Consider the following 13624-nt stretch of genomic DNA (forward strand, 5'->3'; position numbering starts at 1 on the left):
AGAGTTGCAACATCTTATCCCTTAAAGAAACAAGAACAAAGATGGAACAACTGCTCATCATTCATAGGTAAAGATGAAGTCTTGGCTTATGGGATTAACTGTAAATCGTCCATTTGACCCCTGCCATATGCAACCTATTACTGTTGCATTATAATCTAACCTAGCAGATTACGGCCTGTATCCCTACCTCCAATATTTCTGGAAGATCTAGTCTCTGGGGAGGTTAGAGTTGCTTGGCTGCATTGTGAGACACATGAGCATGGAACATTATATTGAGATATGTGAGCACATAAGCAATGTCCTATTGGGTTGGATTCCTGGCTAATCAATCCAACTGTCCGTCTGTCATAGAGGCCAACCAACGGCACAAGGAAGCCCACTCCTTTCTCAGCAATGGCCTTCAGAGACAGTCACACTGCTACCAGGGCTAATAAGTGACAAAGAGTCTCTGATAATTTGTTGTATGAGCCAGGAATATGGGTAATATTAAAACAAAACAAAACAAAACCCCTGTGTCCACCTAAGGTAAGATATGGTGCTTCTTGCAGAATTTCCAATTCTGGTGATCTGTGTGTACCTACACAGGTAATCCTTGACTTACAAGAGTTTGTTCAGTGACCGTTCCAAGTTAAAACAGCACTAAAAAAAGTAACTTATGACCGTTTTTCACAACTATGATTGTTGTGACATCCCCATGGTCACGTGATCAAAATTCAGAGCCTTGTCAACCGACTTGTATTTATGATGGCTGCAGTGTCCTGTGGGATCCCCTTTTGCAACCTTCTGACAAGCAAAGTCAATGGGGAAGTCAGATTTATGTAACAACCATGTTACTAACAACTGCAGTGATTCCCTTAACAATTGCAGTGATTCCCTTAAGCGCCAAGAAAGGCCATAAAATGGTACGAAGCCCACTTAAAAAATGTATCGCTTAAAATTATGGGCTCAGTTGTGATCGTAAGTTGGCGTTACCTATACTGGACGAATTGCTCAGTGTAGGAGATGCCTCTGTCACTGGAACACAACTTTTATTGCAAGCAAGTCTTTGTTGAAAATGTCGTGGTTCCATTCAGCTTTGGAGGAGCAAATCTGGAATGGAATATACAAGTAGGTAGTCCTCAACTATGACCACAATGAACCCCAAAATTTATGTTGCTAAGTGAGACATTTATTGAGTTTTGCCTCCTTTTACAACCTTTCTTACCAGAGTTGTTAAGTGAATAAGCACAGTTGTTAAGTTAGTAACACAGTTGTTAAGTGAATCTGGCTTCCTGACTGACTTTGCTTGTCAGAAGGTGGCAAAGTGTGATCAAAGGGCACTGCAAACGAACCAGGCCCCAAGCACTGTGAATTTTGATCATGTGACCATGGGGATGCTACAATGGTCATAAGTGTGAAAAACGGTCATGTCACTTTTTTTAGTGCCGTTCGAACTTTGAACAGTCATTAAACGAACTGTTGTAAGTTGAGGATTACCTGTATAGATTTCTCTCCCACCCTACCACGCCTTTTTCACTGTATGGAGAAGAATGGGCTCTTAATGCGAAATCTGAGGGAATCTGTTTCCACCACAAGGGGGCAGGAGGGGTCTAGAAGTTTGAGCAATGACTTTGAAAAGGATTTGGGATTTTTGAAATGCTGCTTGTTCTTGAGTAGACAATCTAAATTACTGTCCTTTGTTTGTTTAAGAGTTGAGACAGCAGTCTTATAAACCCCTCAAATTTAGGGATGAATTTTTTGTACACATTCACAAAGCTTTGAAAATGCATGGCGTCCTTCACATTTCTAGGTTCTTGGCCATAAACTGTATTTTTGTAGGCTCCTGTAACTTAAATAGTCCAACTGGGGAAGATTGAATGCACATTTTTCCAACCAAATAAAACGTTTGTGTTCATGGAATTGTTCTAAGATATCTTTCATGTAAAGATAGATCTTTTGAAAATATCAGTATATCATCCAGTAAACCACAATATATTTTTTCTAAAACATCAGGAAATATTTAATGGAGAAGACTACCCTATAATTAGGCCAAGCCAAAAGTATTACTGTGGATTCAAATTTGTCATGTCTGTTCCCGAATGGTGTTAAATATTTGTGTCTCTCATTCTTGATCAAAGCATATGTGTCTCCCAAATCCAACTTCACTGAATAGCATGCCTTCTGAATGCCGTTCAAGAGATATGAAAGAAACAATGGGTACAAATGGTTACACAGTTCAGGATCCTATAAGGATATAAAAATGTTGGTGCAGATGTAAAGGACCTAAAAAAAATTCCTTTGTTCGAATTGTTATGCAGAATTTTTTAAAGCGGATAACTCTTGAATAGATATATATTACCTTGAACTCCTGGCTTCAAATTAATTGTAGTCACATGCCCGATGAGGAGGCTATACAGGGTTTCTTCCTCACCTAATAAAGTCTGTCCCCTAAGTGGGAAATGCTAGTAAATACCAGCGTTCTGAAAGGCTCAGAATGGAGGGGTTTGCGAATGTTTTTGCCACATTTGAGGTCCATTACTTAAGCACACTGGTGGATTTCTTCCAGCATTCTCCCCAATGGGGCAAAGAGAGGGGCCAGGCCTCCCATATGTGGTGGGAAGGAAGCTCAGCCACTCTCCTTAACTGTCCTTTTAATGACCCAAGCAGTTGCCTAAACACCACAACTGAGACAGCTAGGATCCTGGTCACTGAATTAAGCTGTCACGTAGCATCTTGCTGAACAATTACTTCATTCAACGACCATGATTCCAGGCACAACTGGCTGTAATTGGAAGATTACCTTGATAACTAAAACTAAAACAGGGTAATTCGTATCAAAACAGACAGTTCCTCACCAATACCACCTTGGAAAATTACTGACAATTACTGCAAATATTTTAACATTAGCATGTTGGAGTCAAGATATCATATACTTGTTAGCAACCAAAGACCCCACATTTTGCACAAAATAGAGCTTTTGGACATTCTTCAAGGGTAGCTCCCTGTGAAGTGCAATACGGTAGTCAAACAAGCCAATAATCTTTTTGAGCATCTTTGTCATAAATGGCACATTAGCCAATAAAAGATACACTAAGCTAGTCAAGAGTTTCTCGGCTTTTTTCTCTTATATGTTAAATGTAGATTAGATTAGATTAACAGAGTTGGAAGGGGCCTTTTAGGTCATCTAGTCCAACCCCCCCCGCCCAAGCAGGAGACCCTACACAATTTCTGATAAATAGCAGTCCAATCTCTTCTTGAAAGTCTCAAGTGTTGAACTCCCACAACTTCTGAGGGCAAGCTATTCCATTGGTTGATTGTTCTCACTCTCAGAAAGTTTCTCCTTATTTCCAGGTTAAATCTCTCTTTGTTCAGTTTCCATCCATTATTCCTTGTCTGGCCTTCAGGTGCTTTAGAAAAGCTTGATCCCTTCCTCTCTGTGGCAGCCCCTCAGATATTGGAAGTCTGATATCCTGTCTCCCCTGGCCCTTCTCTTCACTAGACTAGCCATGCCCAGTTCCTGCAACCGTTCTTCATATGTCCAGTCCCCTAATCATCCTGTTTGCTCTTCTCTGCACTGAATGTAGAATATTCAGGGACTCCTCTCTTGTTTGAGAGAGCACAGGCAAGTTTTCTGCATCAGAAAAGCTATTTACAGACTTTCAAATGAGGGTCCTTTCTGTCTACTGCCCTGCACTCCTTCCCTACCATACCAAGAGAATATACAGTCTTACAAATGGAACCACAGGAAAGAGAAAGATCCCCAAGTCAGCAGCACTTTCACAAGTCTGGCAGAATTCTTAGCCCTTCCCCCAGTTGCTCAATTATTGAATCAACTTTCCAGCATTTGAAGCTTGTAAGAAAACTACCCACATTGTTTAATCCAAGCTGCCTTCCGGGTTCTGGCTCACTGCCAACTATTGACTGACCAGCTGTCTGCAACAATTAACTGTGGTTGGTGGCATTAGATACCCAACCAACAAAAAAAAACATCTTCCCCCTCCTTCTCCTCATGGGAATGATTCTGATCAGGAAGAATTGGGAGGAGTACATGTTTGATTCAGCTTTTCAAAGCTGCATCTTGAACTATGACACTGATACCTTCACCCTGCACAAGTCAACAGACCATTCGGTTACATCACTGCAGCGTAACTGGCAACTGACCCAGTCTTGAGAAATGATCTATGTGAGTTAAAAGGAAAAGCTCTTCAATTGAGGAGTGATTTGCAAATGCCTGTAAATGCATATTCACAAACACCCACTGCCATATCCATTCTATGCACAGAGATAAAAGACACACTAGCTGAGTATTTAAAGGTACTCACGATGGTTTGCAACATTAACAACAACCTGCCAGCAATCAAAGACAACAAACGTCTACCTAAACTAACTTAAACATGAACAGGACATACAATGATATAGGCTGCAATGAAATAGTGCCAAAAAGCATTGTGGGGGAGGGGGCAGGACTGGAATACAACAACATCTGATTAAAATCAAATTTTACTTTGCTGCCTTTGTTCTATTGCCTGTCACGCATGCTGCAACTGTTTACAAGTGTCAAGAGTGGAGAAGAATGAGGCAACATAAGGTTTCATCCTAAAATAGGGATGGCTGTTTCATTGGTCTTGTGATGCCAGTCTGCTGTGCCTAACATCGCTTGGGCTGGCTTCACAAAATAAGAGCAAAGACTTAACCCAACAAGTTCCCTGAAAACTCCAGATCCTTTTAAAAAGCTGCATGCCATCAAAAAAGATGCTATGAGTCTATACTTCAAAAAGAAAACACAAAGTGAGTAAGCAGCGGGAAAAAACACTATCACCCACTTCTTCTCAGAGAAAGGTTGAATTTCCCTGAAAATGTCAGTTTGCTGCACTATGGTCACAAGGAACAGCAAAAACTTTAATTTCAGCTCCATTTAAAAATTAGCGGCTGTAGTAAATCAGGAAGTGGAACCAATCTTATCTTTGAAAAAAACAAGGACGCTTTGGGTGTGTTTTTCAAACAGTTTCTACAATGGGAAATCTATTTCTATAACAATGAGCGTGTGTTTGTGTGTGTAATATGCGTGCTCCTTTTTTGCAGTTGTTATTTTGGGGATGCAACCAAAAAAACCTTGTGAGCAAGGCCCACAGTGCCAAAATACATTTGTTTCAGTCACAGTCCCAAAGAAGCAGACTAGTTAAGCATTGAAAATGCTGCCTGAACCCTCCATGTTGGGAACACAATAGCAAGGAGCAGGCTGATGCAGCATCGGGAATCAGCTATTAATGTATTTTAGTCTGCCAAACACAAAAGAGGAACATTCCAAGATTAGAAGATGCAGGTATACCGCCACAAACGTTGACTTCTTGATAATGATGTGTTCGAGTTAGAACCCTTGCCCTGCCTTCCATGTCTGCTATCCATCTGGAACAAAAGAGTAGATTGGGTTCCTTGGCGCCAGAGAAATTAACATGATGCCCAAACTCTACTGTAAGCAAGAGATGGAGTAAGAGTTCATTACAACTGGCACTGACCTGTGAGCAAAGGGCATTCTTGTGGGTTTTCTTGTAAATAAGAGCTGGGCAGATAAAACAGATGAGACTTCCCATCGTTGCACCTGTTAGGCCCAAGATGGTTTCCACTATCAGAGAAGAAGAAAGAAAAATTATTAGAAGTTCCAGTTAATGGCATATGAATGAACTTTTCCATTGAAATGATTCAGGGGAAAACTTGGTCTAGACTATGAAGAACAAACTTTTCCTGCTTTATGTTCTGGGCCCATCAGTGAAGCAGAGGCTGTAATCTATGTTACTGACTGTGATAAAATAAGCACATCAACACTTAATTAGTTCATAATGTGATGAACTAACATCTTTAGCGCCATACTTACCATAAATACAGTAGATTAGGATACTACTTCATCCTTAAGTATGCATTAAAATAGAGTGAAAAGCATACACTTGTCACAATACTTCTGTTTGATAGTAAAGTATGCTTATAAAAGGATATGGAACTATTTTATTTTTAAAAATTTATTTATATTTGCTATGTCTAACTCCCTCAGATATGGGATTATGGGTATTCTAGTTCTAGCATGGATCCAGATATTCATTCTTGTACAAATATAGGATAAGAGTAGGCAAAGCGATACCCTGAGATGATTTCAAATTCCTTCAGCCCTTCCATACTGGCTAGGGATGATGGGAACTGAAATTAAAATCATTCGAAAGGCACAAAACAATTGGAAGGCATCTTACTCTGGACTTCTAACATGGCAGAATCTCATGACTGAGAGCAAGCAAAAAAAAACACCCTACATTTCTCCTATTTTCCCCCCCCTTTTTCTTTCCATAGCTCTGGCACTGGTGTCCTAGAAAAGTTATTCAGTGTGATACCTAAAATAATACCATTAACACAGCATAATATATTCACTTCTATATTTGAACCAGTTCCTTGATGAAAAATACCAATATCCCTGCTCCAGACTGTAAACTGTTTTTTACTTATAACTCTACAACCCCAGTTAGGACTGTAAGTTGTTAAGGTTATAAGTTGAGGCACCCACATGACAGGACTTGATTTTTTTTGACATTTTTGCAGTGGTTGTTAAGTAAATGCTACAGTTGATAAGTATGAGTCCATTAGTCGGAATGAGCATTTTTTGCCAATAACTGGCAAAAAACATTGCAAATTATAGTCACATGAGTCTCATGACTGTGGGGATGGAGACAACAATATTTTACAATGATCAGGAGTGCTATAACGCCCCAAAGCAGTTGTTGTGTGCTCATCATAATTTCAAGTGGTTGTTAAGCAATTGGATATAAATCAAGGAATACCTGTATGGTATAGAACGCTGAAAAGATAATGTATCTTGTCTTTCTAACATCCTATATATTAAGATATTTACAAGTATATCAGAAAGGGAAGGTGTAACCAGGCATATTTTTGTCTAGAGATACTAAAATTCAAGACAACATATACCAGTTCATACAAATTACTGGGAATAAGTATCAAAAGAAAGTTTGAAAATAAACATGAAATACTTAATATATTACATGGTATAAGTATGATCATTTTAGATGCGTTCACTATAGGTACAAGTATGTACCTTTAATGAAAATTGACTGCAGACACACATTGGGTTTATCCTAATCTATGCTCATATACAGCAATCACATAAATATGCACACTTTTAAAAACCAGGCATGAAGAGTCCAAAAATTCCAAAATTTCCCTTACCATTTGGGATCATGATGCCACCAACCATAGTCCCAAACACAATTGCCAGAGTCAGAGCTTTAAATCGGAGAGGTGGCATATAACCTCCTGCAGCAAATGTTCCATCCTTTTGCTGTTTAAAAAAATAATAATAATAAAACAAGCATATGAATAGATCCCCATACACCTGCAAATTCTCAGGAATCTCTTTTGGGGACCCTGTAAATTAGAATCTCTTCCCAATGCGTTATCTTGACCAACCATTTTATTCTTCTTTGGAAATTATTCACAGAAACTTTAAACTAAAAACTGTAACATAATCCAAACAGCATGATTTAATGACTTCTGAAAAATCATCTAGCATGGAAGATAACAGGCCAGTATAACTAATGAAAATAGTACTTTCCATTTGTCTTTTTCTTGCTAATTGTAACTCTCATAACTGTTTAAAACGGTCTTTAAAACTTTTTATGTGCTGCAAAATAAATTACACTTCGCAACTGTAGAGTGATTGTTAAGGCAAGTATACTTCAAAGCAATGTCAGCTATACCACGAATCTGTCTAGTAGTGGACAAGATTCACCATAACTTCAACAGGCCAGTTGATGAGTTAACACAGTGAAGACATCCACAGTAAAAATGGATTACCACGCTGCATTTGAATAGCACAAGAGTCAATCATTGACCAGAGACTGAATTTTTAGGAAAGTGGTTACATTTGGAGGGACAAAAAAAGAAAGAAGATAATTACTACTTGTCTAGGGAATGGTCGCAACAACTGATCGCTCATCTGAAGGTTTTTTTTTTTAATTTCTTGGGATATTATGAAGCTTTAGGCTAAGTTCTACTTCATACCTAGCCGTCAATGGTTGCTGTCCTCACAGGCATAAGACTCATGGACGGGAAGGCCTAATCAACCTACTTTACAGGGTATCCTAAACATTACTTCCTGTTCTTTTTTCCAGGCACCTGAAGTTTTTGCTTAGTCTTCCCCACTTCAGCAAATGTTGATCATTGTTTTCTTAACCGTTTTTAAAATAAATAAAGCAACCACAGGAAATCAAATGAAAACACCACCAAAGTGAATGCTACCTAAAAGGGGGGGAGATTCCACTTGTTCCTTTTGCATCAGATATAGAGTGAAAGAGAGGGCAATATAAGCACAAATTCTTCAGTTTAGGATAAACTATGGAGAAAAGCCTAAAATCTATTTCATAAAAGTTTATACCATCTTACCTGCTGCTCAAAAAGAAGCGTATTCAAAGCCTGCCGGCATGGCAAAATCATCATTGGGAATCCAACTGCAACAGACATCATGAATCCTACACGTATCATCTCTGTCACTACGTTGGAAGGGAAGTTTATAAGTACATTGCCTTCAATGGCTTCAGTGTAACTCACATAGCCAAAGAACCCAACCTATTCAAACAAAAAAACGTAAGTTATTTTTGGAGGAGATAGGTAGGTAGGTAGAGATGATAGATAGATAGATAGATGATAGAGATGATAGATATAGATAAAAGATATAGATGATAGAGATAGTGATAGATAGATAAGATAGATAGATAGATAGATAGATAGATAGATAGATAGATAGATAGATAGATAGATAGATAGATAGATAGACAGACAGACAGACAGATAGATAGATATAGAGATATATAAGAGAATTTAGGCAACCCTTGGGCCTGTCACCCTAGAACCAAGAAAGAGCTATATTTTTCTCTAATCATTTGATTAATTATATCCTTCTTATTCCTCCCTTACCTCTGAATGGAATGCTTATCACCCATTCAAATCTGTCTCTTAAGAAAACTGTTGGGAATACCACATTATCTATAGGGTTTCCCTGTACATTTCCAAATTCCAGATGTTTTACAGATTTGAAGAAACAGATGTATGTACGGGCATGCATGTCACAGGCTTACGAGTAAAACAAAGTTCCAATAAGATAGGAAGATGAGGGTGCTATTAAGTCATTCTGAGCACTTGCTATGACAATGCCCAGCAATGCTTTCCCCAAAGTAAAAAATGTTACATAACTTCCATTTTATTTTATTCCATAATCTTAAATGCATGTTAATGACATTATCAGAATGGAAATAGAGAAAACAAAGAATTTGTCAAGCTTTCTTAAATCTAGTTCTATCACAGAAGGCAAGATAGTAACTTGAACCCCAAAGTTCGCCCTTTAAAAAAAGGCAGGTGTGATAATATACCCAGCAACGTGAACTGATCATGTCTCATCAGGATAAACTATATATTTAACTGGGTTGCATAATGCAATGTGGACAGTAAACTTTTTTCTGGTTTTCTGGTTATTTTCTTTTCAGAAAATAATGTCATTCATTTCACAATGTAGCACTGGGAGAGCTACAAGCAAGGCTTATTGTTCCTCCCCTGCCCACAAGTATGAATAGCTCAATGGTACTGAGACATTGCCACAACTGCGAAATGTAATAATTGCCAGGCATTGCCCAGACAGGCACAAACTTAGAATGCAGCTCCTATAATCCCTTCAAATGTCACTGCTGAATGTATCAAGTGGGGAACTTATTAAACTTTAGATGGAATAATTGCATAAATTACGTTTAAGACTTTTAATATTAACTTGAGTTACCCACTTTTTGGGGTGAAACTTTTGACATATTACTGAAAAATCAAAGTGTGCACCTTTGATTTAGATGCAATACACTGTCAGTTTGGTATAATGGAAAAGGTGGCTGGCCTAGAAACCAGGAGACTGTGAGTTCTAATACTGCCTTAGGTGTGAAAGCCAGTTAGGTGATTTTGAGCCAGTCACTCACTTTCTGTCCAATCCACTTCAGAGGGTAGTTAATTGTGGACCAAATTGGAGCAAAGGAATATTAATTATGTTCGCTGTCTTGAGTTACTAAGGGAGGGAGGGAGGGAGAAAGGACTTTTCACAATTTCTTTTTTGGGCTCTATCGGAGAAAAATACTTCAACTAAGGGCGAGATATAGATGCTCTGTTGCTGAAGCAGACCTTGTTGTGATCGCTTCCAGTTATTTTGTTCTGGCAGCGTTTACTAATCCATCTTATCCAAGTAATTGCTTAGTTAAGATGTAGGGAAATTTAAACACCATATATGCACACTAATCACATATACCACGTTTCAGCCCTGCTTAATGGAATTTATGATTTGCAAATCCTGAATTGGCAGAATAGTTTATAGTTCCTCACAGTTAATTCGTTACAGACTGTTTTTTTTTTAAGAAGACTTTTTTTAAATGGTTTTTTTTTTTAATGTAGAGAAGGGGACAGGGCAGGAAAGGTTTAAAAAATAAATAAATAAAAATGCTCACCATAACATAAAAGGCAGTGACCACCTTTAGCGAGGCAGCAAAAATGGAGCTCATTATTTTAACTGACGGCTCATCCAAACTATCGTAAGTTGGAAAGACCTGGCTGCAAGACACAGTCAAACATCGGTTAGGACATGTTGTCAGGAACAGAAATATTCAATCCAGTGTGCAATTGCCACTATAAAGGTAATCCCGCCATCTCCCCACAAGACTCCCGTCATGCTACAGTGGTTTATATTGCCAATGCCAAGAGATTTTAAACATTCCCAAGTGTTACACAAATACGCCTGCTCTCCTCCTCTGTGCCACTGCCACGTGTACAATGTAAATATTTCACATTTCGAAAAAAGAAGGAAGATCGGATGGGGGGTGGGGGTGGAAGTGACGTTGCAACTGGAATGACCACTTGTTTGAGTCAAACAACAGTGGCAGAGCTCCAGACAGCACTCTGGAGATTATTGCTCTTGAAGCATCCTAGGCTGATAATTAAAGCAATACGATGTTTACAGAATAAGAAGCAGGGAAGGAGCGAAAGCATTGGATTGTCAAAGAGAAAAGTTAAACAACCAAAACTAAACACTGTGCCTGTCATATTTCAGCGCAAATGCTTGAGCCCAAGCTCCCAGAAAACTGAAGGAGCCAATTACACGGGGTTTGGGCGCTTATATAAGCTTGTTCCCAACATCAGGTATATAATTTACTACAGCAGCTGGAGGTTGCATAGATATAATTCGGATGCTGGCAAGGTTTGAATGGTTGGGGGCAAGCAAAAACAAAACATAACCCCCCCAAAATATATATCCAGTAATGCCTGAGTATCATCCCTGGAAGGGGTGTGGCTAAAATTGTTTTGGCCATTTTTGGCTTTGTGGGAAGGTTAAGGATAGCAATGGGAGGGGAAGTTTCCCAGAAGCAAACTACTCCCAGACTGACTCGTAAAACATCAAATCCCCCCAAATAAACATGTTCCAGAGTTTTGGGTTTTTTTTAGAGGATTTTAGATGTGGCAGTGGAAACAGGAGCCTATGAAACATAAACCGTTCTTATTCCCATCTTTAAAATTACCGTAGATCAGAATTATGAACTGGGTGGTAGGGGATATAATTTAAAATCTGACTGATAGACCTCTCTTTCCAATCATTCCCCTATAAAAGGCAATATGAACCGTTAGCCAGTTTGGGCTAGTAGTTAGGTGACACCGGGCTAGAAAGACCAGGCTAGAAAGTGGGAGACTGTGAGTTCAAGCCCCACCTTAGCCAGAAAAGGCAAAGCTGGGTGACCTTGGGCCGGTCACTCTCTCTCAGCCCAACTCACCTCACAGGTCTGTGGTGGAGAAAATAGGAGGAGGAACTTATGTTTGGATATGGGCTCCAAGATGCCACCTTGACTTATTTGTAAATAAAAAGTGTGTGTGTGTAAATAAAATCAATCCAGCTGGGTTGCTCTTAACAATCCTATTAGGACTTCAGGAAATATAAACAGGACAAAACCTTGTATCTTTCTGCCGCAAGCCCAGAATTATAGAGCAAACTACACACTAATCCTGAAACACAGCCTGCACCCAGGCAGCTTTGCACGTGGGGAAGGTGTTAATGAAAAATTCCCTTTTTAAACCTATGAACCGAATCAGATATCTAACATATAAAAAATATTAATAGCAAGCATTGTCCCCTGATTAAGAGAAGGTTGGTTTTTTAATTCTTGCATTTTCTTGATTAAAACCATCCCCATCTTTATGATGGATGCCAAATTTATTTTTAATAAGGAGAACCACTTCAGAGAATGGGGAACTGGAAAAACGAGCCCCTCTTCTTTAGCTCTTTAGTGCCTACCTCACTTCTTTTTTTAAAAAAGTAAAACATTAATGTTAATGAATCTCCTTGTTCGTTCATTCTGAGGCTGGACAAGTAGTATGAAAGTATTATGTGAAATTCTGGAGATGCAATAAAAGATGAAAATATAATTTTCCTCAAAACACTGGCAAAAGACTTCTGACTGTCTAATCCCAAAGAACAAACCATAAAATTATTGTTGCCACCATATTCTCCTTGTGAACTTCCCCATGGCATTTGCCTAGATGCTGTTGGGAGACAGACAGCTGGATTAGAAGAGCTTTTGGTCTGATCTAACAAGGAAACTTTTCATTTTTTAAAAAGATGCCAGTTCAAAGAGACAGAAGATCAGAAGTCCTTCACCACCCCTGCTTTGTATAAACAAGCCCCAAAACATTTTGGTGTTCCAGACACAGAAGTAAGAGAGACCCTCAAACCCATCAGATGTTCAAGTCAAACCTTCTCTGCCAATAAGACTCCAAAATGCACAACAAGCAGTACATCTTGCTGTGCACAGATTTTATTTTTAAGCTGAAATGTCCACCCAGAAGGCCAGGTCAAGATCAAGGTATCTGGGAGCAGAAACCTTTGTCTGATAAACATTTCCTTAAGCTACAGGGATTCTTCACCACACTTGTAATCACAGAACGCTGCCCTCAGGGTGAACTGAAGAAGAGTATTTAGTCCAAATGCCTTTACATGTATCTCTCTATTTCCAAGATGAGCACAAGGAGAAAAACAGCACAAGCAAGCTTTAGAGCCTGAAATAGTTTTTGCTGAAGGGGGGGGGGAAGAGTTCTTTTTGTGTGTGTCTGTGACCGCGTTTCCAAAAACATAAACATCCCTTGCCTGTAGAACTTTGAAAAGGTAAAATTGCAGGGTTTTTAAAGATTTTTCTGGGCGGGAGAATGCTGCTCAGAAAAAAGTCCTAATTCGGCAAAATGCAGAAGTCTCCGGACAAGAATAGTTAGAATATTTGATCAGGGTTAGGTAGCATCTTGCTTCATCTGACATTGGCTTACTCCTCCAGCATTACAATTCAATTGTAAAGGGGAATGTGTCCCTTGTGATTCCCTGAGAGAAGTCCATGTATTTATGTAATACAATATCTAAGGCTGCCTACCAGCCAATGACTCTGAGTGTAGCTACTGTGCTATGAAAGAAGATGTGAGGGATTGATTTTTTTTTCAAATCTTAGGGAAAAAAACTGCTCCCTCCCCCTGAATGATGCAAATGGCAAACATTTTCTCTACCAAATTTTGTTCTTTCCATTTTTTTAATCGC

The 13624-nt window shown here is 39.0% G+C and overlaps 1 protein-coding gene across 10 annotated transcripts in view; it reads right to left on the reverse strand.

Moving 5' to 3' along the window:
- The window catches only part of SLC38A10 (solute carrier family 38 member 10), an 80085-nt gene that overhangs the window by 43380 nt on the left and 23081 nt on the right, over window positions 1-13624 (reverse strand). For all 10 annotated transcript variants that reach the window (XM_087924976.1, XM_087924983.1, XM_087924981.1 and 7 more), the window contains 4 exons: window positions 10509-10611; window positions 8419-8601; window positions 7204-7315; window positions 5496-5602 (listed from right to left, as the gene is read on the reverse strand). In XM_087924976.1, coding sequence (XP_087781102.1) covers window positions 5496-5602; window positions 7204-7315; window positions 8419-8601; window positions 10509-10611 — 505 coding nt within the window. The remainder of the gene's footprint in view (window positions 1-5495; window positions 5603-7203; window positions 7316-8418; window positions 8602-10508; window positions 10612-13624) is intronic.

Source organism: Pseudonaja textilis, chromosome 2, assembly GCF_049901715.1.
Source record: "Pseudonaja textilis isolate UNSWEBS1 chromosome 2, rPseTex1.2, whole genome shotgun sequence".
NCBI classification, from domain to species: Eukaryota; Metazoa; Chordata; class Lepidosauria; order Squamata; family Elapidae; genus Pseudonaja; species Pseudonaja textilis.